The sequence below is a fragment of the Dendropsophus ebraccatus genome, chromosome 12, assembly GCF_027789765.1.
Source record: "Dendropsophus ebraccatus isolate aDenEbr1 chromosome 12, aDenEbr1.pat, whole genome shotgun sequence".
Classification (NCBI taxonomy): domain Eukaryota; kingdom Metazoa; phylum Chordata; class Amphibia; order Anura; family Hylidae; genus Dendropsophus; species Dendropsophus ebraccatus.
Genome location: NC_091465.1, coordinates 70,586,513 through 70,614,374, shown reverse-complemented (window position 1 = coordinate 70,614,374; position 27,862 = coordinate 70,586,513). Strand labels below are relative to the sequence as shown.

Below are 27,862 nucleotides of genomic sequence, written 5' to 3'. Positions count from 1 at the left end.
ACATTGCTCAGAGGGCAATTGACCTCCATTCTTATGATCAGTAGGGGTCCCAGCAGTCCCCATCGATCAGTTAGTTATCTGCTATCCTGTGCTGGTCCCCGTCAGACGTATCTGTTAATGCTGCACCTCATATGTCTATTTTTCCTATTTGAGAAGTAGTATTTTCTGTTAATAAAAATACAACACACCAGCATACCCAACCTACAATATAATCTTCAAACAGCCAGTGCAAATGGTTACAGGATAATAAATTAGGTTGTATTGGGTCTCTGGTACAGCAACAACTATTTGATCTTAAGAAAAAAAAAATTAAGACAAAAAAATAAATCCGTCCTCGGATGTGGCAGTCTACATGCTCCAGAAATAAGCAGATTGGATCCGGTGTTCAGCCCCCGTCCATCACCTTCCACCACCGTTGCCACCGCCTCCACCGTTTCCTCCTTGGTTACCGGCATCTGATGCTCCGGACATCATCAAAAACAGAACAACAGGAATTATGTACATCCACTGCAAAGACAAAGCAGACAGGTGTTACCCCACACAATGACCCCAGCAGCAGATGGAAAGATGGGGACGGGTGAGTGCTCCTGCTTAAAGTTTCTGAAGAGTCCCATTTAGCAAAATGGTCTATAAAAGGAAACAGAACCTGTTGCTCATGGTAAGCCTTGTTCTCTAGGCCGCTGCCAGGTCGTCTACAGACACATTAAAGGGGTTTTCTGAGACTACAATATTGAAAGGGTTATTTCCATCTGGGACATTTAGAGTATGTCTACAGGATATGCCATATACATCTAATAGATGCAGGTCCCACCTAACTCAATACCCCGGCCCCTCGGATCAGCTTGCACCCACTGGATTTGGTCAAGAACCCAAAACAGCCAAATTGCCCCTTTTACGCAGTTTGCACAAGTTTCGTTTTAAGGGGTATTCTGCTCAAAAATAAGTTTTTATATGTTGCTTCCCATAGGGATAACATAACAAACAGTGTACTCTTACCTTTTCATGCCCCCATGGTGTCCTACTACGTCATATCTTCGGGTCCCAGCTGAGTGATCCCGTCTTTATTTCCCAGACAGACTCATCTGAGGGTGACATCCCGCTCAGCCAATCACTGAGATGGGACAGTGCCGCGGCCAATGATTGGCTGACCAGGCTGTCACCCCTAGATGATTCAGTCTCTGAAGTGGAGATTGTATCATTCCGCTGGGTCCCAAAGATGACATAAGAGGACACTGTTATGTTCTCCCCATTAGAAGCAACATATGAAAACTTATTTTTAATTGGAGTACTGTTTTAAAAAAGAAGTCCGGTGAAAATTTTTATTAAAGTTTTGTATTGCCCTCCGAACATAATACAAATCACCAATATACACTTATTACAGGAAATGCTTATAAAAGTGCTTTTTCCCTTCACTTCCTGGATAAAATGGTGATGTCACTTTCTGGATAACATGGTGATGTCACTTCCTGGATAAAATGGTGATGTCACAAGTGACATCACCATGTTATCCGGGAAGTGACATCACCATGTTATCCGGGAAGTGACATCACCAGGTTATCCAGGAAGTGACATCACCAGGTTATCCAGGAAGTGACATCACCATGTTATCCAGGAAGTGACATCACCATGTTATCCAGGAAGTGACATCACCATGTTATCCAGGAAGTGAAGCCTTGATGCAGTAGTAAATACAGGGAAAAAAAGCACTTTATAATCATTTCCCGTTATAAGTGTATATTGGTGATTTGTATAACTTTTGGGGGGCAATACAATACTTTAATAGAAATTTTCGCCGGACTTCTCCTTTAAGTCGAGAGCAGTTTGGCAGAATCTCAAGCTATGCAGTTTCTATAACTTCCAAGTTAAAGACAGATTGTAGCTCAATGTTACACCGCTTACCCAACTCCCATTAACCTCTATGGAAGTTACGCAAATGGTGTAAAAAAGCCTCTTCCTCTGTTTTCAGGTTACTACCCACAAGCAAACTAGAAGAGTCCTGGATCTAGAAATGAGTGGGACCTGCACCTATCCTGTGGGTATATCACGTCCCAGATGGATACACCTTAATATAGAATTATTCGGAGTCAGATTCCAGGTCCCACACAATGATTTCAGGGTTCTGGCGAGTGCCGCATTTCCATCACTATTTTTAGGCATAGCTTATTTGATAGATCTGTGTTTTATACAGCATGAGACAGAGCTGCAGTACCAGACACAGACACTGTCAAATGTACGGTGCTGTGTCTGGTAATGAAGAAGGTATAGTGTTTGTCGCGACCTTGCAGCCCTTTTAATAAGTTTATCTGGGAAGACTGGGAATCAGCCCCCCCCCCCCCCCCCATTCTGATATTGATAGGCCTTCAATATCAAAGTCCAGGAAAACCTGAAAAATCACAAAAAATTTGCAGGATCCAACTTTAAACATGGTACGTGTACAGGTAGGAAATTCATGTGTGTAAGGGTCTAGTCACATGACACTTTGCCCACATCTCCATTATATACAGGCACAAGGGTAGGCCAACATATACTGTGACATGCACTTAGTATAATAATAATAATAATAATAATAATAATAATAATAATAATAATAATAATGTGCCCAATGTGCCAGTAATGTATGATCAGCAACCACCTGGATGTCCACTGATCATGAAAGTAAAATGGCCCTCATCCGTGCCTTCTATCTGGTATTGCAGATCAGCCCCGGCAATGAATACAGCCTTCCCATCCAGCCATCTTCTTGCCATCTCAAGACTTGCAACCTGTACTTTTCCTGAATAGGAATCGGAGACCATCACCTTTATTATCTGCTAAACTACCGCAGTGCACAAGAAGAGAGAAATGTGGAGATCCCCGCAACGACACAAAGCAGAAACTAAAGGAAAAGCCACATAGACTTGACTTGGGGGGGAGAAAACATGCATGTCTCTATGGAGGCGCACTAAAGCATTAAAAGGGTTATCCAGGCTTAGAAAAACATGGCCGCTTTCTTCCAGAAACAGCACCGCTCTTGTCCTCAGTTTCGGTGTGGGTTTGGGGTGTGGCTTAGTTTTATTGACATGAATGAAGCTGAATTGTAATGCCACACACAACCCGTGAACAGGGGTGGTGCTGTTTTTTGGGGGGGGTTTTGCAAGAAAGAAGCTGATAACCCCTTTAAAGGGTCTGTACATCTTCCCAACATTTTTATAAATTGCCCCAATAAATCTTATATAAAAATAAATCAACTTTGCAATACCCTTAACTGAAAAATGACCCACTGCCTTCTACCTACAGCTCCAATGCAGACTGTGTCTCTATGGTAACAGACAACAGACTGTGTAGTCCAGGGGTCCCCAAACTGCGGCCCCCTGAAGCCATTCATCTGGCCCCCCACCTCTCCCCCTGACACTGCAGCGTGGCACCATGCCCCAGCCCCCTTCCGATGGAGACAGACGAGTATGATCCTTCGCTGAGAGACATTGTCATCCTCCACTGCTACTGCTGTGTTGGTGACATGTATGTATCTGTGGGTGTGTGTTAGTGCTCATGTGTGGCTGTGGTAGAACTACAGCTCCCAGCATACTCCTGTGTGGCTTTGGTATAACTACAGACCCCAGTATGCTCCTGTGTGGCTGTGGTAAAACTACAACTCCCAGCATGTTCCTGTGTGGCTGTGGTAGAACTACAGCTTCCATTCTGCTCCTGTATGGCTGTGGTAGAACAAAAACTCCCAGAATGGTCCTGTGTGGCTGTGGTAGAACTACAACTCCCCCATCCTAAGCCACCCCCAAGGCTCCTTCCCTGGACCAGAGACAGATGAGTCTTATGATCCTCCACTCCACCTCCTCCTCATGGGCAGAGACAGTGTCTCCCTCCAGCTGCAGAAGCTCCCCACGGACCAAATATAGCAGCAGCATATAGTCCGGCCCTCAACCGCTCTGAGGGACAGTGAACTGGCCCCCTGTGTAAAAAGTTTGGGGACCCCTGGTGTAGATCCCTTGGAACAGTCCTCTAATTCTGCATAACATCAAATGTCCATTAGCACAAAGAAGGGGACAAATGAAAGAGAGCAGAAGCCTGCAATAGTATAGGATTACACCAAACATGTCATGTGTTACTACATAGTGACACAGTCTGCCCAGGAGCTGTAGAAACAATACCGGCAGGATATTTTTAATAAAGATTTATTGCAAAGGTGCTGTGGGACAGAAAAAAAATGTTTGTGAAGGAGTATGGAGCCTTTAGGTACTTAGACATGCTTCTCTACAAAGCGTAATCATTACACAAAGACCTCTGAGATCTGAGGCGCTGGACACGGATCAGGAGACTACTGGACACAGATCAGTATCCGTACATGGATCTGGATCAGTGTATGCCTTCGCATCTTTCCTCTCCTTCTGTGAGAATTGTAGGGACCCTCTAAATCACGGGTGTCAAATCTGTGGCCCTACACTTTATAGTTTTGCGACCCTGTGACAAAACTACAATTCCCATCATGCCTGGACAGACAAAGCTAAAGCATTAGCTATCCAGTCATGATGGGTACTGTAGTTTATCAAAAGTTGGAGGGTACTGTTCTGCACCATGGACGACCTCTGACAGATCCTGTTTTTCCACTCTTTTAACATGGGTGTTCTTAGGTAAGAAGTGGTCTACTTGTGGAAGGTTCCTGACTGCACAATACTGCCCCTTTAGTAGGACAGAGCTCCAGACTTACAGCCATTGTGCTTCGTGATCAGCACCTGCACTGCTCTGTAATGCTACACTCCAATACATGTGCAGCAATGACTGTCTGCAGGGTGATGTTACCAGGTCACGCCAACCTCCCACACACCCAGTGACGTGCAGAAGACAAAAATAGATATAATAGTTTCCCATAGGCATAGGCCGATTTTTTTTTTTTGGTGTGGATCCAAAAGAAACTAACAATGGCGATCGTGGTTTAATCATTATACAGGTATGGAGCGGAGGCTATTTATGGGTACGGAAGCACATTACAGATCTATGTTCTATGACATAAGTGGTCTAAAGGTTATGTCTATTATTGTAACTCAACTCCACTGAAGTGAATGGGACTATGCCACAATACCACACACTACTAGTGGACAGGTGTGGTGCTGCTTTAAGAAAGAAAATAGATTTGTATAGAAAACTGGCAAACTAGTAAAGTTAATAAAAAATAAAGTGAAATAAAAATAAAAAGTAATTATAAAAAAATAAAAAAAAATGTCTATTGGCACCAGATCGTGTAAGCTCTCTAGCACTAGAAGTACCAACACTTCAAATACAAGTTCTACATAGAAACAAATAAAACCACTGCCTGCTTGTCTAAATGACCAACAGCAATCATAAATCCTAAAGAGCGAGATCTGTGCACACCATTCCCTGCACATATAGCTCTATAGCACCATCTAGTGGTATACAGTCATAACAGCAACGCTATCAGACTTGCCTGTACTCTATTGCTTCTCCTTGGTCCATTTCTGACACTCAATGGTCACGAGGTTCTTAATGGGTCTTCTAACCCTTCTGCAACTACACAGCAAGCTGCAATGCCTTGTGTGCCCCGTTAACTCTCTATCATAGCCAGAAAGATTTTTTTTTTTTTTTTCACCTTTTTTTGTGCTACAAAACTTCTATGGATCAGCCTACACTCCTTACAAACATCAATCACTGGTTCACTAGTTATCCTTTCTTGGAGCACTTCTGGTAGGTATTAGTCACTTTCTATGGGGAACACCCCATATGACCTGCAGTCTGGCCCAGTCGTCTAGTAATCACAGTCTGGCCCTTGTCACAGTTTTCCAGATTTGCACACTTGCCCCTTTTTCCTGTTTCTAATACAAGTTCAATGACTGATCACCTGCTGCCCAATATATCCCACCCATTATTGCCATTGTCACAAGATAGTCAATGACTTCACCTGTCAGTAATTTAAAGCGTAACTATAATTTTAGTAGCCAAAAAATGAAATTCCTCAAATAAAAAGCCCATGTATTACCCTTTAAAAAGAGCCCTAAACTGCGTTGATAGCTTGTACGCTCGCTGAGATATCACCAGTTGTTTGGCTCAGAAGAATAAATGAATTTTTCTCCTGGCTGAGAGAAAGTGGGCGTGGCCTCTCCCTCATCTCCCTGGCTGGTCCCTCCATTCACTGAGCAGCACCTTAGCAGATGTATCACACATAGCAGGATTAGAGCCCCAGCATACAGTATCACAATGTAAGATTAGATACAGAGCCCCAGCAGATGGTATCACACACAGTGGAATTAGATACAGTCATCTGCTCTCATTACACTGTAGGATAATCTCAGCCATGGAGGTGGGGGCACCTGCTGCAGACATCTGATAGTGAGTGTTATATGTACTATGGAAGGACTACAGCTGTGTTGTGCTGGGACTTGTAGTCCTCCCCTCAGTGACTCACCCACTCTCCCTCATGCAGTACATTGGAGTGATGGTGGCATGTCCCCCCTGGGTGAAGCTCTGGAAACACTTGTCCCTCCATCCAGCTCTTCCTCTGCGCTGCTCCTCACACACACAACACCCTCAGCTCTGCTTAAGGCCCTATTCCACGGAACGATTATCGTCCGTATTCGGCCGATATTGGCCGCTACGGACGATAATCGTCCCGTGGAATAGAGTGCCACGATCAGCCGACATCGTTCATGTCGGCTGATCGTTGCAGTAGCTTGTTTTTCAACATGCTGAAAAACAAGCGACTGGTATAGCAGCGATCTGCTGCCGTCGCTCCGTTGAATAGGAGCATCGGCAGCAGACGCTGCTGTATCCTATGGGCTGCCCGGACGATCAGCGATCTCCCGGGCAGCCCCCTCGCAGCTCCCCGCCGCCCCTCCCGCACTCACCCGCTCGCTGCAGCCGCGTTGAATAGCGGCGGCAGCGAGCGGGGAACGAGGAGCAAATGAGCGCTGAGAGCGGGGAGAGGGGAGGGGGGAGAACGTGCTGCTAGGAGGGGGGAGGAGGTTTTGTTTATGTGTGTGTCAGGGCTGTTATCTGATCCTCCTGTCAGAGTACGTACACTCAGGACGGATCTCCAGGGAGGGGGCGTGTTCAGCAGGAATGCAGAAATAACTCAGAGCCAGAGAGGGCTGTAAAGGGATAATCAGCCTTATGTATTTAAAAAACTGCTCATTTTAGGTTATTAATGTATATTGCAAAAATTCTTATCATGACCTAAGCTAACTAATACTGAATGGTCAAAATATTTTATAGTTACGCTTTAAACATTATTCCTGATCAGTGTATATACACACACATTATTTCCCATTCCACATGAAGCAGCAATTGGTATCCAATGGCTCTTTAGCTGGTATAACACTACAACTCCCAAATGCCCTGGCAGCTTTATAGCTACAGACTCAAATCCATTGTCCCAATATATTAAAGTAGGATAATTAACCTACCCAACCCTTGGCTATCCAGCTACTGCCAAACTACAACTACCAGCATGCCCTGCCAGCGAGAGCCACAGGGAAACCATGACTTTCACTATAACGTTTTCATTATTGTACAAGATTTAAAAAAATAAAAATAAAAAGTTAGCACCTCCCTGTTTATTAAGATTATTAGCTTTGTCTCAGAGCTCAGAGAAAAAAGTGCAAGTGAGTAGAGGAGCATTAGAGAAGGGATAAAGTTGAGGTCAAGTATATTACTTCAGTTCCTCAGGCCTGCTGTCCTGGCTCCCTTGGTACTTTCATCGAATTGGTTAACATTAGCAACAGTGCCCCTCCTAGTATTAAATGCCACTGTGAGGAGGGAGAGACAAGACAGGAAGTCACAAAATATCCTGAACACAAAGGGTGTGAAGGAAGCTGTCTCTAATATTGCTCTATGTAGAACATTAGGGGGTTGTCTCAATAATACAATCCATTTGTAGATATCCAATGAGGGTATAAGAACATCATAGATCAGGGTCCTTGGCTCAAGACCCCGCTCTATTTACCAAAGTGGAGAGTTGCCAGCAAAAAGAGTCTCTCACTTTGTAGTGAGTGTATTATAGTACATGGTCAGGCATTCCTGTGCATGTAATACTACACTTCCCCTGTAGAGGTCACTGCAGAGGACATGGCCAGCCACAGCTATCCCCTGCTATACCAGTTGCCTGTGGACTGGCCTCAATAGAATATTGAGTTGTCTTGATGAGACAACCCACCAACATGAAGAAATCCTTATACACAGAATTTATATCACACACATGCAACACTGTCCAGGAAAAACTCACATATTTAGCAAAAAAGGATTTCTGTTCTTGGGGATTCTTGGCTTTCTGCGCTTGCTCCATCTCCAGCCGTTCGATGAAAGCCGCTGTCTCAGGCCTAAGAAAAGAAGGATAAGATCAGATCTGAGCTACTACAGCGTGATCCATATGCAAAAAGGTCTGCGGAGCCTTAGTTACGAGTCTCAAAAGACAGGACTAGCCAGATATCCCTACAGAGATGGGCCTAGCAAAGGGATGGCTCCTCTAAAACCACCATATTAAAGTGACTCTGTACCCACAATCTGACCCCCCCAAACCGCTTGTACCATCAGATAGCTGCTTTTATTCCAAGATCTGTCCTGTGGTCCATTCAGCAGGTGATGCAGTTATGGTCCTAACTGTGCTCAGTCGCGATTGGCTGAGCACAGTTATGCTCAGCCATTCTCGGCTGAGCAGCTGATGACGCGGCAGAGGGGGGCAGGCATGAGGGACGGCAGGAGTGGGTCGGCCGGCCTCCCGAAGATTACATCATTGTCAGAAGACGGCGGTCGACACGAATCAGGTATGTATGATGCACTACACTTCCGGGTCCACGGGCAAGGGTCAGGGAACACGAGGAAGGGGGCCATTCACATACATAACATACATTACAAAGTTGTATAACTTTGTAATGTGTGTTATTTTGTAAATAATTTCTTAGTGCCGCTCTACCCCTTTAAGGCACCTGTGCAATGTTCAGACAGGAGAAAATGTTCTAGGGGCATTTCTAATGATGAAGAGGGTGGGGAGGACGGACGGAGGGGTGGTGCAAGGTTAGGGCACAGATACTCTAAGCCTTCAAGTTTAAAAGTTGTTTTTTAGGACAATAACTGCATCACCAGCCAAACGGACCCCAGGACAGATCTTGGATTAAAAGCAGCTATCTGAAGGTACAAGTGGTTGGGGGGGGGTCAGATTGTTTGTACAGAGTCGCTTTAAGTGGCCCCTTCATTCAATATCCAACTCAATTACAAGTCTGATGATATGACCAGGGAAATACCTAAGCCATGTTTCCATCGACAGACAGTTATTTCGGAGTGTTGTCCCTCATAAGTGTGGAGCAGGATTCTGGTTAGGTGGGAGCAATGCCTAGTAGACCAATACAGCAAACATATCACTGATCTCAGGTAGACCAGCCATGGTCTGCTAGGCATTGCTCCCACCTAACCAGAATCCTGCTCCACACCCTGAAACAGCTGTCTGTGTATGGATACCTGGCTTTGGTATTTCCCTGGTCATATCATCAGATTTGTAACAGAGTTGGATATTGACTGAAGGGGCAACATAATATGGTGTTTTTTGTTGGAGTCCGTACAGGAGCCACCCCTTTTCTAGGCCCTTCTCTGGAGGGATATCTGGCTAGTTCCATGTTACGAGACTCGTACCTAAGGCTCTGCAGACCTTTTTGCATATTCATGTTTCCCAGGGAGCAATGCACCTAGGATTTTACTGTATTGAGCGCTTTAACCATGAGGGCGACAGTGTCTTCTTTGGCTGGTCTCCCTGAGATCAGTGATCTGTTTGCAGCATTGGACTACAGCTTGATGTGATAGATGGTAGAGGTCATGGACTCACACTGCTGCTGGGATCGGCTGCTGGATATAGACTGTGGTGTTAAATTGTTCTAAATCTACGTCTTCCACCTCTGTGCCGCTACAGGATCCAGGAAGGGTTACAATGGACACTCCCACGATATTTCCCGAAATGTCTGTATGAACGGTGATTTGATCTGAGAGGTGAGATTCCACCATGGAGCACTGGGAGGAAAGGACAAGAAAATCCATTAACAAAATCCTCAAGTCTTCTATTACCTACCATGTGACTGTGCAGATGATTTTACCTTCCTCAAGGATTTTATCACAGAAATCAAATTTTCTGCTGCAAATTTCCACACAGAAAATCCATCAGGCATTTACCGTAACAGAAAGAGCAAAGACTATACTGAACGTACCGCTCGGACAAAGGAGGTGACGTATTCATGGGAATCCTCGGTAGTGCCCAGTTTACGGGGGATTCGGATTCTATAAAGTCCATTTAGGTTTGCAATATCCTGCCAGACATAAGGCACACAATGTTACTGCACGGCTTACAAGCAGGGAAGGAGACAACCTTCCTCCGGATGTATATCTGCTATCCTGACTTACTCTTAGTTTGTTCCTTTCGTCTTCGGTCAGTTGTTTCTGTAAAATAGAGACACTCTGGTCGCCAGTGGACCCCCACATCACCACACCTCGCTTCTTAAAGTTGATGCTGTCATCTGTTTTCGAACACAAGATTTGGAATTATGTACTGTCCATTATCCATAACAAAGCAAAACCTTTCCTCCTTTTGTTTCAGAATTGCAGCCTATAGTGACAGGGCCTGGGTAAGTTTTACTTTTGCTTCCCATCCTTTATATGGAACCATCAGGGCTCAAAACTTCTGATGGGGAAGGTGTAGCGGAGCAATAATGTAAGCAGGGGTTACACCAGGGATGGGGGAACCTTTGGCACTCCAGCTATTGCACAACTACAATTCCCATCATGCCTGGACAGCCAAAGCTAAAGTTTTGGCAGTCCAGGCATGATGAGAATTGTAGTTGCGCAACAGCTGGAGGCCCGAAGGTTCCCCCATCCCTGTATTACATGGAGCGATTATCTGCTGAATCAAGCAGATTTGGGTAGAAATTGCAGAGGAGCCGATCATTGGCTGATCGTTGTCTTTTACAAATTTTAACAATCATTGGCCGAGTAATAGAGATACGTGGCAGATGGCTGATGACTGTGTAAAGAAAATAATAAAAGATTATACTTACCTGTCCAGGTTCCCTGATCTCCTGCTGCCTTTTCCTCACTTGCTGCTGAATCTTCTGAAGCAGTCTCTGCAGTGACAGGCTGCTTAGCCAATCAATGACCAAGGTGCTGTCCAGTCTTGGGCAATGATTGACTGAGCGGCCTGTCACTTCAGAGACATTTCAGAGGTATCAGCAGTGGCTGCAGTAAAAGGGGAAAAGGCAGCAGGACACCCAGGAGTGTGAACAGGCAAGTATAACTTTATTATTTGCTGTATATGCAGCAAAAGCTGCACAGACATCGAGCTGTGCGATAGGCTCAGTGAGCAAGTGCTGATCCAGCAGATCAGCGCCCACTTACACTGAGCATCGTGCCATCTAATATGGCTCCATGTAGATTGCTTTATTCTTTTTATGGGAGGGAAAAAACCCAGAGGACCCCACAACCAGTCCCCAACCTGTATCATGAAAATCCACCCTGCTGTACTTTGACGAGATTCCCTATCCCTATGGTAATAACTCCAGGCACTACTCCACCTCCCTTCTCTTTCTAGCCAGGCTGGGCCTGCGCTTTTTCCTGGCCCTCACTATTTAAAGCGAATGTGCCACCGGTACATCGCTCTATTCTGATATTTACATGGATAGAGCGGTGCCGGCGCAGGGATTCCGGTGCCGCAGTCCTTTTTTTGAATTACGGCCCAGTTGCCGCGTACAGCGCCATTCTTTTCCTGGGCACCAGCTGGGGCAAAAGCACTAGAGGTGCCCCCCCCGGTAGGAGGAAACCCCCGCCCCTCTATGACATGGTTCTATTGATTCTAATGCAGCTGCGTCATAGAGGGGAGGGAGCTACAGGAGCTTTATACTTTGCTCCAGGGAACCATATCAGCTCAATTGGTTCTCAATTGAAGCAGAAACCTCTCCTAAATCCCCACCAAGTCCCCAATATCTGTGGTCAAGAAGATCAGTCGTACAGATAGCTGCATACAGTGGAAAATACAGATGTCACGCATACAGCGGAGGCCTTGGAAGATCCCACCAGGTGACCCAAGTCGACATTTCTCAACTGCAGAACACTACTGCCTCTGTAACTCAACTTCAGACAAAATCTGTGACCGTCTACGGACACCAGGTAGTGGGCACATGTAGCAGTCACGCCTTACATCTGGTGGCCGTATGATAGAAGGTTTTAGTAGATGAACGTTCATAAGGATTTGCATATATGTCATTTACCAAGCTCGAATGAATGCTCCAGTTCCAGGTTTGCTCCACAACTCTCGGACTCTCTGCCATCACCTGCCTGCAAAAAACAAACATCAGCGTTATGCATCACCCCATTACAAGATGTATCTGTTCTGTGGGTCTCCACTGATCAATATGGGGTTAAGCTCATACGGTCAGGTGACACAGATAACCAATAACTGGCCACCGCCATGACATCACTAGGGAGGGGATATCAACGCGGTCAGAACAATAACAAAAGCTTAAAGGGAGGACAAGAGTGCCAAGGGGGACTAGGTAAGGAGAGTATACATTTTGGCCCAAAATCCTTGAAAATCCCTTTAAGACACAAGAAGCAGCTGAGTCTCCTCTTCTGGACACTACAACAGTGATCTACTCCCCAGGCATGCTGGGAGTTGTAGTTTTACAACCACTAGAGATCACTGAGATAGGTTTCTTTCAATGACAGCAAGCAGAGGGCTTACATTGTGACTGTAACATACAGTGATGCAGCCTCATGTACATAGAATCTGTATAGCCCAATATATATATATATATATATATATATATATATATATATATATATATATATATATATATATATGTGTGTGTGTGTCACTGACAGCTCACCTTCACCCTGCACACATTGCCTAGAATCCCAGAAGGTAACAGAACTGCAACGACTACAAATACAAGACAACTATATCCGGTACAGCAGGACAGCGGACTCCTGAACACCGAGGAGCCGGTCGTTTCCCCGTTCCTCCTCCGTCCTGACATGATAGCAGCCATTGAGGACAACGACAACCAATGCGCATGCGCAGTACGCTCCGGCAGCGGATCATACCATTGCTAATGGATGGGGGGGGGTGATTTAGTTAGCACTTTGTCAAAATGACGATACTACTCTTAGTATCCAAAATAGTTATGCTTAATCAATATTTTTATGCTTAGTCGCTAGAATATAAGCCCATCGGTAAGAATCAATAGATGAGTTATAACAACGTATCACATGACTTATGGTACGGCCTGATAAAAATAAAGGAGCAGGGGCTGCATACTCTCACTGGTAAGGCCTTTCTGACGTCAGGAGGTGGTCACGTGATCGGCGCAAATCACGTGACGTCCATGCTTCCTTTAGTGACGCCATTCTGGGCAGGTCGCTGGTGTGCACTGATGTGTCTGCAGCCCCGTCACCACCTGCAATAAGCTATACAGACATGGGGGGAAGTGAAACTGGCTCAGTTGCCCCTAGCAACCAATCAGATTCCACCTTTTATTTTTCAAGGAGTCTGTGAGGAATTAAAGGTGGAATCTGATTGGTTGCTAGGGGCAACTGAGCCAGTGTTACTTTACACCATGTTTGATAAATCTCCCCCATGGAGCACATCCATTATATATTATATATACTGGGGGAAGCTAGTCATTTCTATCATAAAAGGATTCTCAGTTGCTCAGAAGCCTGCAACATTTTGGAGGGTTTACATGGTGTTATAGGAGATTACAAGATTTCTGCCTGACACATAAGGGGTCTTATAAATGGGGCATCTAACCTGCTGATTGGTCCCTATAGTGCACAGGCGCTGAGGATGAAGTTTCTTACCTTCATCCTCGTCGCCGGTTTCATGTATTTTGTAGTATATCCCTTATGCTAATGAGGTGGTTTGGGGCTCTGGGGGCGGGGCTAGAGATGAATATTCATAAAGGATGCCTTCACACACACCAGATCCGCAGCGGATTCAGTTTCTGTGCATCCCTAGGAGAATACATAGTCGCAGCGGGAATGACATCCCGCTATGTGTATGTAAGTTAACCCCTCGGCGGCCAGAGCATACATCACCTCCTCCCCGCTCCGGCTTGCTCAGGGGTTCTCAGCAGGACATCCTGCTCAGCCAATCAGTGACTGCAGCGGGGCAGCACACTGATGCTGGGAACTCCGAAACAAGCCGGAGCTGGGAGCAGATAATGTATGCTCAGGCCGCCGGGGGTTAACTTACATACATGCAGCGGGATATCAATGCCGCTGCGTGGATGTATTCTCATACGGATGCACTGACACTGGATCTGCAGTGTGAAATCCGGTGTATGAAGGCATCCTAAGGGTAGCTTCACACGTAGCGAATCACAGCGGATTTCACACTGCGAGTTCCACAGCAAAATCTGCAGCGATTCTTGCTACTGTGAGTTTGAATGGGGTAACATAATCGAAGCTGAATTTTCATTCCGCGATTTCCGGCCCGCTGCCCGGAGCATACATTACCTGGTCTGTGCTCCTGCTGCATTTGGGGCTCCTGTAGGTCCCGCTCAGCCAATCAGTGCACAGCCCCGCCGCAGTCACTGATTAGCTGCGCGGGACCTCCGGGAGCCTCAGATGCCGCAGGAGCACGAACCAATGTATGTATGCTCCAGGCAGCGGCAGGTAAAGGGGACCGACATTTACGTACTTGCAGTGAAGTGAAAATTCAGCTGCGAGTACTTAATTGACCGGCTTCCTTATGTTACCCCATTAAAACTAAAAGTAGGAATCGCAGTGGATTCTGCTGCGGAACTCGCAGCAATTTCCTATGTGTAAAGCTGCCTCGTTAGCATATGGATTAAATTACAGATTACATGAATACATAGACAAGAATCTACCTTCATTTTCAGTGCCCCATGCTGAGATGGTTCTGACCTACTCCTGGTTTCCCACTTTTTATACTGGTGTCCCATATATATGTGGGTAAGCTGATGTTCTACAACCGATTATTGTGTGTAAAATCTGCAGCATATTACAATGCCAGCACTGTGAATGAGATTTTAAATGGGTTTTACAGGCAAAAGACTCCAAACTACAGAATCTGCATGGTTACGTTCCGGTGGATTCCATCGTCATACCCGCTCATGGCAGCGCACATATCTGCAGGCTCCATAGACTCAATTCTATGAAGGGGCAGATTCCGCTGAAAGAATTGACATGTCATTCTCCGTTTCTCATCCATCCTAACGCAATGGCCTTCTCCTCCGTCCTTCACACACTGTCAAACTGATGGCCGTTTTTATTGGACGACCATCATTTAACGGCAGGTAATGGCCATTGTTTTATAGCAACAGCCGTTATTATATGAACAACGTCCACTATTTGCCATTAAATTACAGCCTTCATTTTAACGGTGTGTGAACATAGGGTCCTATTACACGGAGCGATTTTTAACGATTAACGACTAACAATAAACAATCGCAAACAAGATTGTTTATCGTTAACCGGAAATCGTTCACCATATTATGGTGCGTTTACACAGACAGATTTATCTGACAGATCTTTGAAGCCAAAACCAGGAACAGACTATAAACAGGGATCAGGTCACAAAGGAAAGACTGGGATCTATCCTCTTTTCAAATCCATTCCTGGCTTTGGCTTCCAAAATCTGTCAGATAAATCTTTCTGTGTAAACGCACCTTTACACAGAACAATAGTCGTTAGTTACGATTGTTACTATGATCGTTTACTCCTGATCCCAGAAAAACTGAACAATGTGCAATTACACTGAACGATTAGTGAAAAAACGCGGAACTTAAGCGAACGAACGTGGAATTACAGCGAACGATTAGCGATTTTAGGTTCAGATCTAAATCAACGGTTAACGACATACAAACGACTTTTCAATCATTGCCTTCAATTACACAGATTATCGTTTAAATACGAACAATTTAATGATTTTTCGCACAATAATCGTCCCGTGTAATAGGGCCCTTAGTCTTACACTGACAATTAGAGGTGAGTGGGCATCTTGTTTTATTTAGGCTGTTCTAAGGCCCCCTTTACACTTACGTGGCGGTTTTTACGGTCAGGAGACACTGATCAGGAAGCCTTTCAGGAAACTGACCCACGCTGCCAAGCAATACATATGGAACCCTAGAGGTGTCTGGAATTCTGCATACCCCTTAGGCTTCTATTAAAATCTGATCTGCACAACACTTTTTGGGAAGTGGATCATGGCACAATTAAAGGACACCAGTTTGGAATCCAGAGTCGGACATTCAAGACCATTATTACCCTTTCCAGGAGCGGTCCAGGACCAACAATGGTCACACCAAGAGCAAGGCGTATAATATTCCATAAGGTCACTGTGGACTATTCTCCAAAAACCAACATTACTGCCCATCTGCAGAAGGCTTGTGGAAAGATGAAACCAAAACAGAGATTTGTGGTTTAAATGAGAAGCTTTATGTCTGGAGAAAGGGAAAGGAAAACAAATTCTTAAAGTGTCACTGTCATTTCATTTTTTTTTTTTTTTGCAGAAATCAATAGTACAGACGATTTTAAGAAACGTTGTAATTGGGTGTATTAGGCAAATAGGCCATTATCTGCATTCAAAAAGACTCCCCCCTCTCTCTCATTCACTGCTCATTATCAGGAAATCAAGACTAGTTTACATCAGTCGAGCCCTGTCTAACCTATGGAGAGGGGAGGGGGAGGAGGGAGATTAGTCAGCAGCAGAGAACAAGGGATTACACAGAGGGAACTGTGTGAAAGCTGGTATTCAAAGGTCAGAGAGGTCAGTGCTGACTTCAGAGGAGATAGCCCAGTGATGTAGCTGTAAATTAACTCTTTGTTGTCCTATTTTGGTGCCTCATCTCCCTCCACACCTCTCCATAGAGAACAATGGGGGGAGAGCTTCAAACTGCTTTTTCAAAAATGCATTTTTTTCAGCTAATAAACCCAATTACAAAGTTTCTTAAAATCTCCTGTACTATTGATTTCTGCAAAAAAAATTTAAACGACAGTGAAAAGTATCCCATAGCATGAAGAAATATCTGTAGTTACCCATGAAGATGGAGGATGGATCACAAGGTAGTCCTGCCCTTTCGGATAGGTTTCTGGCACTGCAAGTTTACAAAAACCATGGTGATTATTCTTTTCTCTCGTTCAAATTACAGAAATGAGCAGAGTAACTAGCGCCCCCCGTCATAGGCAGTAGTGATGCTGTAAGCAGGACTTAGAGCCTGAGGAACATTGTCTATGGATATTTGCTGAGATAAGTTCAGACTGTCAGTTGTCACCTTCTCCTTTCAGGTCAGGCCGCCTCTGGTTTTCTTTTGGCTTTGAGAAGACACCATTCTCCGCCATCAGTCACAAAAAAAGCTATTTCAACCTTCAGACAATTAGAAGGAAAAGTAAATGACGTGTCCAATGTCACACCTTATGTCTCTGCAATGCATGAAATGTTCTTAGTTAATCTACTGTTTGGCGTATACATGGATAACATGAGCTGCCTATACCTAGTAGGTCAGACACAATATTCATGTATGCATTAGGTAGGGCTCATATGGCATCCTGAGTCTCAGGACCAGCCGGTAATTGACTTGTATTAATCATGAGATGTCTACAACGGGAAAGTCACCACAGTCAGAGGAGATCTGTAGGTCATGTACTTCTCTTAGTTCTTATATTCTGTTATTAAGAGAGAGTGAAATATCGCTAGCCAAATTTTCCGTGTATAAGACGACCCCCAACTTTTCCAGTTAAAATATAGAGTTTGGAATATAATTGCTGTATAAAACTACCCCTCTTCCAACGCACACCAAATAAAAATTTTGAAAAAACATCAGATAGCAGTGAGATGTGAGTATTAAAGAAGGGGGTACAGTAATCCCGGTAGGATACAAGGGCGGGCCAGACGGGTTATAGAGGTGTGTCTTTCTGGGCACACCGCCACTCTACTGTTTTTGAGTGACCGCAGATTCTCCAGTACGGTTCCAAAGTTTTTCAGCGTCCGCCCTATAAGGCGACACCCGGCGTATACGACGCCGGAGGATATAGTGAAACAAAATACTTTTATTGCAACGCGTTTCGGCCTTGAAATATATAATAAAGGACTTTCTCAAGCTTGAGAAAGGCCTTTATTATATATGTCAAGGCCGAAGGCCGAAACGCGTTGCAATAAAAGTATTTTGTTTCACTATATCCTCCGCGGTTGGAATACACTGTTGAGTGAGTATATGAAGCCGTCTTAGACCGCCGTGTATATGCCACAGTACTTCTGCGCTTATTCAAGTTGTACGGGGTCCTGACTCTGGTCCTGTAACCAGTTGGTTACGCTATCTGCATATGTCCTTCCCACCCCTGGTGGTGATGCCCCGGAATAGCTGCGGAGTACCTCCATCTACGCCATTAATAGAGTTGTGCCTAATCTTGCACAATTTTTCCAGGTGAGTGGATTCTTGTAGTCATCTACTACCACACACCTGGTCTCCTCCTACTACACAAGGAAGCGCTGCTTTTCTCCCCTTTTTTCTCATACCTGTACTGGGACACTACAGTAGGAGGTGGCTGGATGGCCGAACGGTGCAGTGGGGGGCCGAGGAACACCCCCAGTGCACCTTAGGAGCTCATTTATATATTTCCTTCAGATTAAATTACAGTGGTACCTTGGTTTAAGAGTAACTTGGATTAAGAGCATTTTGCAAAAAGAGCTCACAGTTTTTCAAAATTGTAACTTGGATTAAGAGCATTGCTTTGGTTTAAGAGCTCCCAGTACTGGGTGGGAAGAGGAGTGGGGGAGGGGTATGGTCTGCATAGCGGGGTCTACAGCACTGTACTCTGACCCAGGAAGTCTCCCTCACCTTCCAAATCATAGCAGATCCACTTCAAGCTGGGGCTTGCATCAGGGGACAGGACTGTGGAGGTAATCTCTTCATAGCTGTAACCCCTCTCTCTCTGGACAGAGAGTGCTGCATTTATGTGCCCACATTTGTCCTGCTCATTCCTTCATGCTCCCTGCAGTCTCTGTCAGCCCTTGTGTTTCCCATCCTCTCCATACCTGCTATACACACTGCTGCTATAATGTGCCTGTCCTTACACTCACATTGCTGTATATAAAGTTTCTGTCACTGTTCTCCTGCACAGCTCTGTGATTCTCACTTCCTGATTGGTCCATGCTGAACACTCCCCTCTCCCCCATTGCTGTCATGTGACCACACAGACCTCTGACAGCAGCCCTGCTTCTCTATTCTAGCCTGTTGTACTACACTACTGCATTATGGGGATCTGCAGTCCCATCCTGTATCTACAAACTGCTGCTGTATTTTCAGGATTATGCAGTTACTATACATTATACTCCACATGCTGATTGCTATACTGTAAAGTAACTTATAACATTACATATTCAGCTGTTTCTTTGTTTCAGCTGTTTCTTTGTTTCATCTGTTCTACATGTTATTTAGAATAAAAAAAAAAGATTATTTTTGGGCTGTGGAACCCATTGTCTGCATATCAGTGATTTCTTATGGGAACATTTGCTTTGGTTTAGGAGTGGCTTTGGATTACAAGCACGGTCCCGAAACTAATTATGCTCGTAAGGCACCACCGAAAACGGCAGGACCTATGAAGATAACAAGAACGGTGGCAGACGAGTTAGGGGGCTACAGGGACATAGTTTCCCTTAAATTTATAAAATACACTCCTCAACAATGAAATTGCATCACCATGAAGAATCTTTAATGGAATTATAAAAATCCATAAACATGATAGAGTGGACCTTCAGGTCCTTAAGTACTAACATATTGCCCAGTCTGACACAGTGCTCTCTGCTGCCACCTCTGTCCATGTCAGGAACTGTACAGAGCAGGAGAAGTTTTTTTATGGCAATTTGGACAGAGAAAGAGAGAGCATGTCCAGGCCATTAACATGAATAGGCCTGCTGTAGTACGCTGTGTGATATGTTGGCACCTCCTTTTTTAATTTATAGCTAGTACATACTACCTTAAAGGGGTATACCAGACTCTCCAAAAACTGTGGGTAGTGAACTTTTCTTTCTTTCTTCTACAGCCTCAGTATTATATTAAAGGGAATCAATCAGCCCAATCAGGCTGATATGGTTCCCTGAACTGCTGTATACAGCTCCTGCGGCAGCTGTGGCACGTACTGGCCGTGGCTGCAGCAGTAGCTGTATACCCGAAAAAAAGGACTTTAATCTGCCTGATGCGTGACAGGCAGCAGTGGGGTAGTAGTCATCTGGGTGGCTCCCCGCCCGTATCTAGTCACCCCGCTCTGCCTGTCAGCACGCTCAGAGGGATGATTGACAGATAGAGAGGTCAGTAAAGGACTTCTCTGTCTGTCATTCATCCCCTCTGAGTGCGCTGACAGGCTGAGCACGGTGACAAGATATGGGTGGGGAGCTGCCAAAATGACTACTTCCCCGCCGCTGCCTGTCATGCGCCCGGGGGATTGAAGTCTTTTTTCCAGTTAAAGAGCTGCTGCAGCCATGGCCGGTACATGCCACGGCTGCTGCAGGAGCTGTATACAGCAGTTCAGGGAACCATATCAGTCTGATTGGGCTGATTGGTTCCCTTTAAGCTTTGACAACACTGGAATAGCCCTTTAATGCAGTGTGAACTTAGGTAGGGTCTGTGTAATAAGCCAATGGAAGAGCTGAAGCTGCAGGAATAACAACTCACAAGGTGCAGATAAAGAGCGCTCGAGACAGTGAACCAGGGGAATAGAGACCAGCTCAGACAATGAACATGTTCACCAACTCCAATGACAAGCTGAGGCTACGCCGACACAATAGGGGGATTGCAAGTGAAACAGCAGGTGGCCGAGACAAAGCTTGTGAGATAGGCATTTTATTGTGCAAACTCAAAAGATCCTGATATTTTGGGTCTTTATTTAAATAACCTTAATATTTTTTATGGGATAACCCCTCTAACCATTAAATCATCTGCCAAAATAAGTGCATCTGTTTGAATCCATGTAAATCTATCCATAGTTCTTCATGGTCCTTTTCATGGTCTGACACATGTGCCTATAGACGATACAGTATAACCACGTACCATATGCAAATCAGACCGGAGAAGTGTCATTAAATATTCATTTGTGCAAATCCTCTGTATTTAGGAGCAAATTAATGAAACTGTAGACAATAAAGATGATACCCGTAACCTTGGCCCGGCTCCTCTTCTTCATATGGATGTTGGGGAAATGAAGATTGCATGTTTCTGATTAATATGGTTACCATGTTACTGATGTCATTGGGAGGAACCAAAGTGGTCGGAAGATGGATGGTATAAAAGTCAAGGCTTCCATTCCGCTGGACATGAGCAGGTAATCCTAATGCCAAGTTATCTTAACCATGTCTACCGCCAAAGAAGCTTCATTTACAGGTAAGAACAATTTACAGAATTATTTGGCTACTCATCGATTTGGAGGGTTGTGTAAACTTTACTTAAAGTGTTACTGTCATTTGAAAACACTTTTTACGTGTCATTAAGACGTGTCAAAAGTTGAGATCGGTCCGGGTTTGAGTGTTCAGACATGTACCGATCGCCAGAACGTGTCACCACAGCACACCTCTCAGCATTTAATTACCGAAGGCTGAAGAAGTTGGATTTTGACCTAGAGAGTCCTGAAAAACATGAATACAGCCTATAGCCTAGTACATGTTTTCAAGGACTCCCTAGAGCTGCATCCAACTTCTTCAGCCACCGGTAATCAAATGCTGAGAGTTTGGGTTCAGATGAACCCAAGTGTACTTAAAGTGACTGTACCACCAGACCCAGGCTGAAGCACTGGAGGCGGGCCAACCCACCCTTAGTGGGAGGAAACCCTAGCCCCTCTATGATAGGGTTCCATTGATTGTAATGGAGTCACGTCATGGAGGGGCTGGGGTTTCTTCCCACTGGGAGTGGGTGGGCCCGCCTCCAGTGCTTCAGCCTGGGCCTGGTGGTACAGTCAATTTAAGATTCACTCATCTATCCTATCCTATATCCTATCTGTTTAAATCTGTCATGACGGAGCATGTGACCATGTCCGCCTGCAGTGTCCACCATAGGCATATACAGGCTCAGTGGTGGACACTGGGGGGCGGAGCATGGTCACATGCTCTTCCATGTCGGCCATCTTATGGACAGTCTCACCACAGAGCAGGGCAGCACAACCTGGAGGAGGGGAGTCTGATTTTAGCTCTATGAGGTACACAGGGAGCTGCTGTCAGTATATACAGTGAGTACACTGACTAATACTGTATACTGAGCAATTTTACAGTGGCCAACCCCTTTAATAGTGTTGGATTAGAGTAGCAACGGGTTCATAACAGTTACTAGGGAACGAAGACCCCCAAGCCATTTTAGGGCACTACTCTGTAGTAAAATAATACAGCAATCAGTCAGCAGCAATACACCAGCTTGTTGACAGTTTCCATAGTATGTAATACTGTTATTATTCATTTTAATAATGATTTGTTGTTCTTCACACAGGAAAGTTGCTGCTTGTGTTTCTAGTAGTGATGGGGGACGTGGTCCTCTCCAGCCCCATCTGCACGCCGGGGAGTCTCCAGTGTCAGGTTCTGCTCAGTGATCTATTTGACCGAGCCATCAGACTTTCACATTATATCCATACACTATCCACAGAGATGTTTGAAGAAATTGTAAGTATTGTAAATTATGTACATTATTATTCTGCTAACAATCCCCTGTAATCCTCTCTTCCCTCTTCCTATAGCTTATCATCACCTTCAGCAGTTCAGTACTTAGGACCGCTGCTATTTCTTTTCATCTTACAAACCCAGTGCATTAGTAACCCCTTCTCCTCCCCACATGCCATCTATAGTATTGCACTGTGTAGATCAACAAGCACAGTGCCAGCTGGTTCAGTCCAGTGCACTTTTACCAGCACTATGTCATGGCATAGCAGAGAGGAGTGTGTGCTGTGCTGTGATTGGCCAATGAAGGGAAAGGAAGCCCTGTGTGTGCACTACTAACAAACAGCCCAGCCCTGATCCAACACCCTGAAGTATGATGAATGATGAATAGATGTGCATGGAGAACAGCCTTTCAGGGGCTCTATAACAGCAGTTCTATGAAGGATTAGGATGCTGGAAAGAAGAAAAAGAAAGCTGTATTTGCCTATTACTATGGATGTAGAAAGAGATGTCGAGAAAGTATCCATACTGTTACCTGTACAACATTGCGACATTGCTGAACACATAGGTGATCTCTATTCCCCAAATTCTGTTCTTGTTTGGAGTTTCTCTTATTAAAGTCTTAATAAATTTATTTTTATTACAGGATCAGCAATATTCAGATGGACGCCAGCTTATGATTAAAGCAATGAACAATTGTCATACCTCAGCCCTAAATACCCCGGAGGGCAAAGAGCAGACACTGCAGCTGCAGGTAAGTAATAATCAGTATTATCCAGCCAATTCCAGTCATATCCATTGTATTCCAGGGTTAGAGCCCAAGCACATGGGTTATCCAGCGCTACAAAAACATGGCCACTTTTCCCCCTACTGTTGTCTCCAGTTCAGGTGTGGTTTGCAATTAAAGGGGTACTCCAGCGGGGGGCACTTTTTCGCTGGGACCGGGGAGGAGGTGGCTGAGGGAAAAGACGTCCACTCACCTACCCGGTTCCAGCGGCGGGTCCCGCATCACGGCGCTCCGGTCCCCGGCCGCTTCCTGGTGTCTGACGCAGCCTGAGACGTTACCTCAGACACCAGGAAGAGTCCGGGAACCGGAGCGCAGCGATGCGGGACCCGCCGCTGGAACCGGGGAGGTGAGTGGACGTCTTTCCCCTAAGCCACCTCCTCCCCTCTGGAGACAATAGTAGGGGAAAAGTGGCCATGTTTTTGTAGCGCTGGATAACCCCTTTAAATGGAATCTGTCAGCTGCAATTCAGGTTCCAAACTGCAGACACTATTAGATGTTGTCAGGGCTAGGAGACACATGGTACCCTTCATATATCCACCTGTGCTTCCAGAATGTAGAAAATACTTTTATTTTCTGGTGTTAAATGTCAAAGAGGCCTTTTCAAGTGTTGTGGGTTGTAACACCACCCTAACAATCCTTTTCCCGGATTGAATGTCAGACAGCTTCAGCAACCAATCACAGCTCAGCTTTCAGCTCCGGTCAAATGAAAGAGGAGCTGTGATTGGTTTGCTGTGGGCAATTTACACTAGTGTCTATTTTACACCCTTTGATATCTGGGCCACAGTGCATACAAATTGTGGTTTTAGATAAATTTCTAGTGAAACATAGGGGGGACATTTATCAAGGGCTTTGCGCCTATTTTTAGGTGAATAATAGTTTTTTTAGCCCAGTTTTTGTCTAAATTCTTTTTATGAACCAGTATTCGGCAGGTGAATATTTTTTAGATGCAACTTTTTTTTAATCTGCCTGTTTTGAGTATTCACCCAAAAGTTTGTATAATCCGGGATTAGCGCCCAATTTATCATTTGCGACTTTTTAAAAAGTCGCACAAACAGGTGCAGGGCTACGTCTGGTCAGAACCAGGTGAATATAACTGCGCAATTTTTTCATATTTGCGAGCTTTTACTTAGATACTTTTACTATGGCAGTTACAAGCTATTGGAACAAAATACGCACCAATCCTCATTAGAATAGTTGCACACTTTAGACTCCTTAATAAATGTCCCCCATAGTTCTTATGGGAATACCTCTTTAGATACACTGAATGCCTTTAAAGGGGTTATCCAGAACTAGAAAAAAAAAATCAGTTATTTTCCTGTAAAAACCGCCCTCAGGTTGTGTACGGTATTACAATTTAGCTCTATTTACTTCATTGAAATAAAGTGCAAATCTACCCACAAACTAAAGGCCCTATTACACGGGACGATTATCGTGCAAAAAATCGTTAAATCGTTCGAATTTAAACGATAATCGTTCTGTGTAATTGCAGGCAACGACCAAAAAAAAATAAAAAAATCGCTCGTATGTCATTGATCATTGATTTAGATCTGAACTTAAAACTATCATTAATCGTTCGCTGTAATTCCACGTTTGTTCACTCAAGTCCCGCATTTTTTCACTAATCGTTCAGTGTAATTGGACATTGATCATTGTTTTTCTGGGATCAGAAGGAATAAACGATCATAGTAACGATTGCAAAAACGATCATAGTAATCGTAATGATCGTAACTAACAATTATCATTCTGTGTTATTCTAATGATCGTAACTAACAATTATCATTCTGTGTTATATGGTGAACAATTTCAGGTTAACGATAAACAATCTCGTTTGGGGTTGTTTATCGTTAGTCGTTAAAAATCACTCAGTGTAATAGGACCCTAAGGATGGGAGTGGTGATGGTTTTTTTTAAAGCCTGGATAACCCCTTTAAGAGATGAACGCTCAAGCCCGATCATTCTGCATCTGATTACCTGTGTCTGAAGAAGTTGGATGCAGCCCTGGGAAGTCTTTACAGGACCCCCTAGGGCTGCTTCCAACTTCTTCAGCCAATGATCAGACTCAAACATGCCCAAGTTGTGCTCATCCCTAATGATCAATTGTGCCCTCTGTCCAAGTTCCTTTTATAGCACATTTTACTGTTTTACAGCATGAAGACTTGTTGAGCCTTGTAAATAAACTACTGCGCTCGTGGTCACAACCTCTGCAGTACTTGTCCATGGGGGCACCAAATCACATGGTGCAGAAGGTGAGAGAAGCGGAGGAACACACTAAGATTCTTCAAGGTGGAATAGACAGGATCTCTGGAAGAGTAAGCACCATTATGAACTCACTTTCTCTTCTCCTTTATGATGGATGATTGATGAAACAAGAATGGAACCAATTGTGGAAACCAGTGAAAACAGTCTACAGCACAGGTGTCAAAATTGTATAGCCCTCCAGCTGTTGCAAAACTACAATTCCCATCATACATGGCCAGCCAAAGGGAATTGTAGTTCTGCAACAGCTGGAGAGCCACAAATTTGACACAGTACTGTAGAAAACATTAGGCCCCTTTTCTCCTATAGCACGCTGTGTACTGACAATAACCTGCTGTGTATTACAGATGCTGACTGATTTAGAAGACTTGTACCCCGAGTGGTTCGGTCCTGTCGAGGTCACAGAGCCACAAGGAGACTCCTACCTGTTTCCAGTCTACCACTTATTGCACTGTTTCCGCAGGGACTCTCACAAGATTGACAGCTATTTAAAGATCCTCCGATGCCGCATGATACATGCAAACTGCTAGGGAAGAGCGTATTCTAAATTATGACAATCTTCATTTTTGCTGCCTCATAATATACATTTTAGACAGGTAAAAAAAAAAAATAAATAAAAAAAAAAAAGGGAAAAGAAAAAATAGCAACAAGTTGGGCCACAACTTTGATTTTCCTACTTGCCTAATAGAAATGAGAGCCGCTATCTAAGCCATATGGCTCTTTATGCAGTATATGTGCAAAAAGTTATGCAAAATATGTTACAGATGACCATAGCAGCTGCTAGACGATAACCCTAACTATTTAAAGGGAATTGTTATCGTAAAGCAAATCTGTAGCCACCCCAGGCCCCCTCAAAACCACCAAATATCTCTTGGAGGAATGGTGTCAAAGAGACAGGGGCCCAGGTCTAAGCCCAATCCTGAGAATGCGCCACTTGACAAGGCGTGGACCAGCACAGACACAGATGATCCCGCCCAGGGGCGTAGCAGAGAAGGGCAGAGAGGAACTCTAGACTCCGCCTCTTTGACACCAGTCCTCCATAGTAAAAGAGCGTTTTTATGAAAAGGATGGCACCCCGAGATATTTAGACCCCGTAATCGGACATGAATTGCTGATAGTGGTTGGGGATGGTGGTGGTGGGGGGGCTAGGCTTTAGGTCACACATTGTTGACAAATTTCATGCCATAAATAAAGGATCGCTAATTTTTTGTCATACACAGTGATTAAGCGGATTATTCGCATACAGTAAATTGCTTTTTTAGTGTACTTTTTGCAATAAGGCAAGTGATAGATTTATTTTTCTTATAAAAATAAAGCAATTGCAATAACAAGTCTCTCAGGTGTCTCTGTATAAAATACATTGCCTGTTAATTCCAGGGTGGTGCCCACGTGATGGAACCTAAATCAACCAGCCTCAATATCCCACAGTACGGCTATGTTCACACAATGTCAAAATGACGGCCGTCTTTGCAGATGTGAGTAATTTTAGTGCCAAATTAAAGCCGACCATCAGTATAGAATATTATATCATCATACTGTACATACAAAAGGGAAATCATAGGTGGTTTCTTTTTTCCCTGAGGAGTTATTTATATAGTAATAAGTGTACTCAACTGTCTGCAAAAACAACAAATTGTGGGATAACTACTTAAAGTAGCGTCATTCAGCTTTATTGTTCTCTATGAGGTTATTGGTAGATAAACCCCGATTTCACAAGTGAGACTGGTTCAGAGTAACCCAATCAAACATTCATTAAGGGTGCCTTCACACGTACAAGATGCGCAGCAGATTTGATGCTGCAGATATCAATGTAACTAAATGACTGAACACAGCATCAAATCTGCTGCGGATTCTGCACATGTGAACGCACCCTAAGGGTGCCTTCACACGTACCGGATCTGCAGCGGATTTCAAAATCCGCTGCGGAGGATCTGCGATGCAGATTTGACATCCCGCTGCAAGTATGTAAGTTAACCCCCCAGCGGCCGGAGCATACATCACCTGCTCAACGCTGCGGCTTGCTTCGGGGTTCCCGGCATCTGCTCGTCCCGGCCGAGAACCCCCGAAGCAAGCCGGAGCACGGAGCAGGTGATGTATGCTCCGGCCGCTGGAGGGTTAACTTACATACTCGCAGGGGGATGTCAGTCCCGCTGTGAGTATGTATTCTCATAGAGATGAACAGGCACTGGATCCGTA

At 44.6% G+C, this 27,862-nt stretch overlaps 2 protein-coding genes across 3 annotated transcripts; one reads left to right on the top strand and one right to left on the bottom strand.

Moving 5' to 3' along the window:
- Positions 1–195: 195 nt before the first annotated feature.
- EMC10 (ER membrane protein complex subunit 10) lies at positions 196–13,042 on the bottom strand. 2 transcript variants are annotated; one of them, XM_069947051.1, is made up of 8 exons: positions 12,858–13,042; positions 12,240–12,306; positions 10,384–10,496; positions 10,191–10,289; positions 9,815–9,996; positions 8,225–8,318; positions 7,656–7,748; positions 417–507 (listed from the first exon to the last, which is right to left on the bottom strand). In XM_069947051.1, exons 1-7 carry the CDS (start codon positions 13,017–13,019, stop codon positions 7,665–7,667), a joined length of 801 nt encoding a protein of 266 aa, XP_069803152.1. In that variant the 5' UTR covers positions 13,020–13,042; the 3' UTR covers positions 417–507; positions 7,656–7,664. The 2 variants fall into 2 exon arrangements, with proteins under 2 accessions (XP_069803151.1, XP_069803152.1); XM_069947050.1 differs by lacking the exon at positions 7,656–7,748 and having other exon boundaries at positions 196–507; positions 12,858–13,041.
- Positions 13,043–21,337: 8,295 nt separating this feature from the next.
- On the top strand, positions 21,338–26,196 carry LOC138768745 (prolactin-like). The gene is made up of 5 exons (XM_069946700.1): positions 21,338–21,368; positions 22,461–22,630; positions 23,271–23,378; positions 25,558–25,719; positions 26,014–26,196. The coding sequence occupies exons 1-5, from the start codon at positions 21,338–21,340 to the stop codon at positions 26,194–26,196; spliced, it is 654 nt and encodes a 217-aa protein (XP_069802801.1).
- Positions 26,197–27,862: the final 1,666 nt, after the last annotated feature.

Excerpts from the sequence above, each read along its gene's own strand:
- LOC138768745 (XM_069946700.1), top strand. The coding sequence starts at position 21,338 with ATGTCTACCGCCAAAGAAGCTTCATTTACAG. Across the intron at positions 22,631-23,270 it reads CAGAGATGTTTGAAGAAATT|GATCAGCAATATTCAGATGG; the intron begins GTAAGTATTGTA and ends TTTTTATTACAG. Across the intron at positions 23,379-25,557 it reads AGCAGACACTGCAGCTGCAG|CATGAAGACTTGTTGAGCCT; the intron begins GTAAGTAATAAT and ends ACTGTTTTACAG.
- EMC10 (XM_069947050.1), bottom strand. The coding sequence starts at position 13,019 with ATGGCTGCTATCATGTCAGGACGGAGGAGGAACGGGGAAACGACCGGC. Across the intron at positions 10,497-12,239 it reads GGAGCATTCATTCGAGCTTG|ATGACAGCATCAACTTTAAG; the intron begins GTAAATGACATA and ends GTTCGAAAACAG. Across the intron at positions 9,997-10,190 it reads TCACCTCCTTTGTCCGAGCG|TGCTCCATGGTGGAATCTCA; the intron begins GTACGTTCAGTA and ends CTTTCCTCCCAG.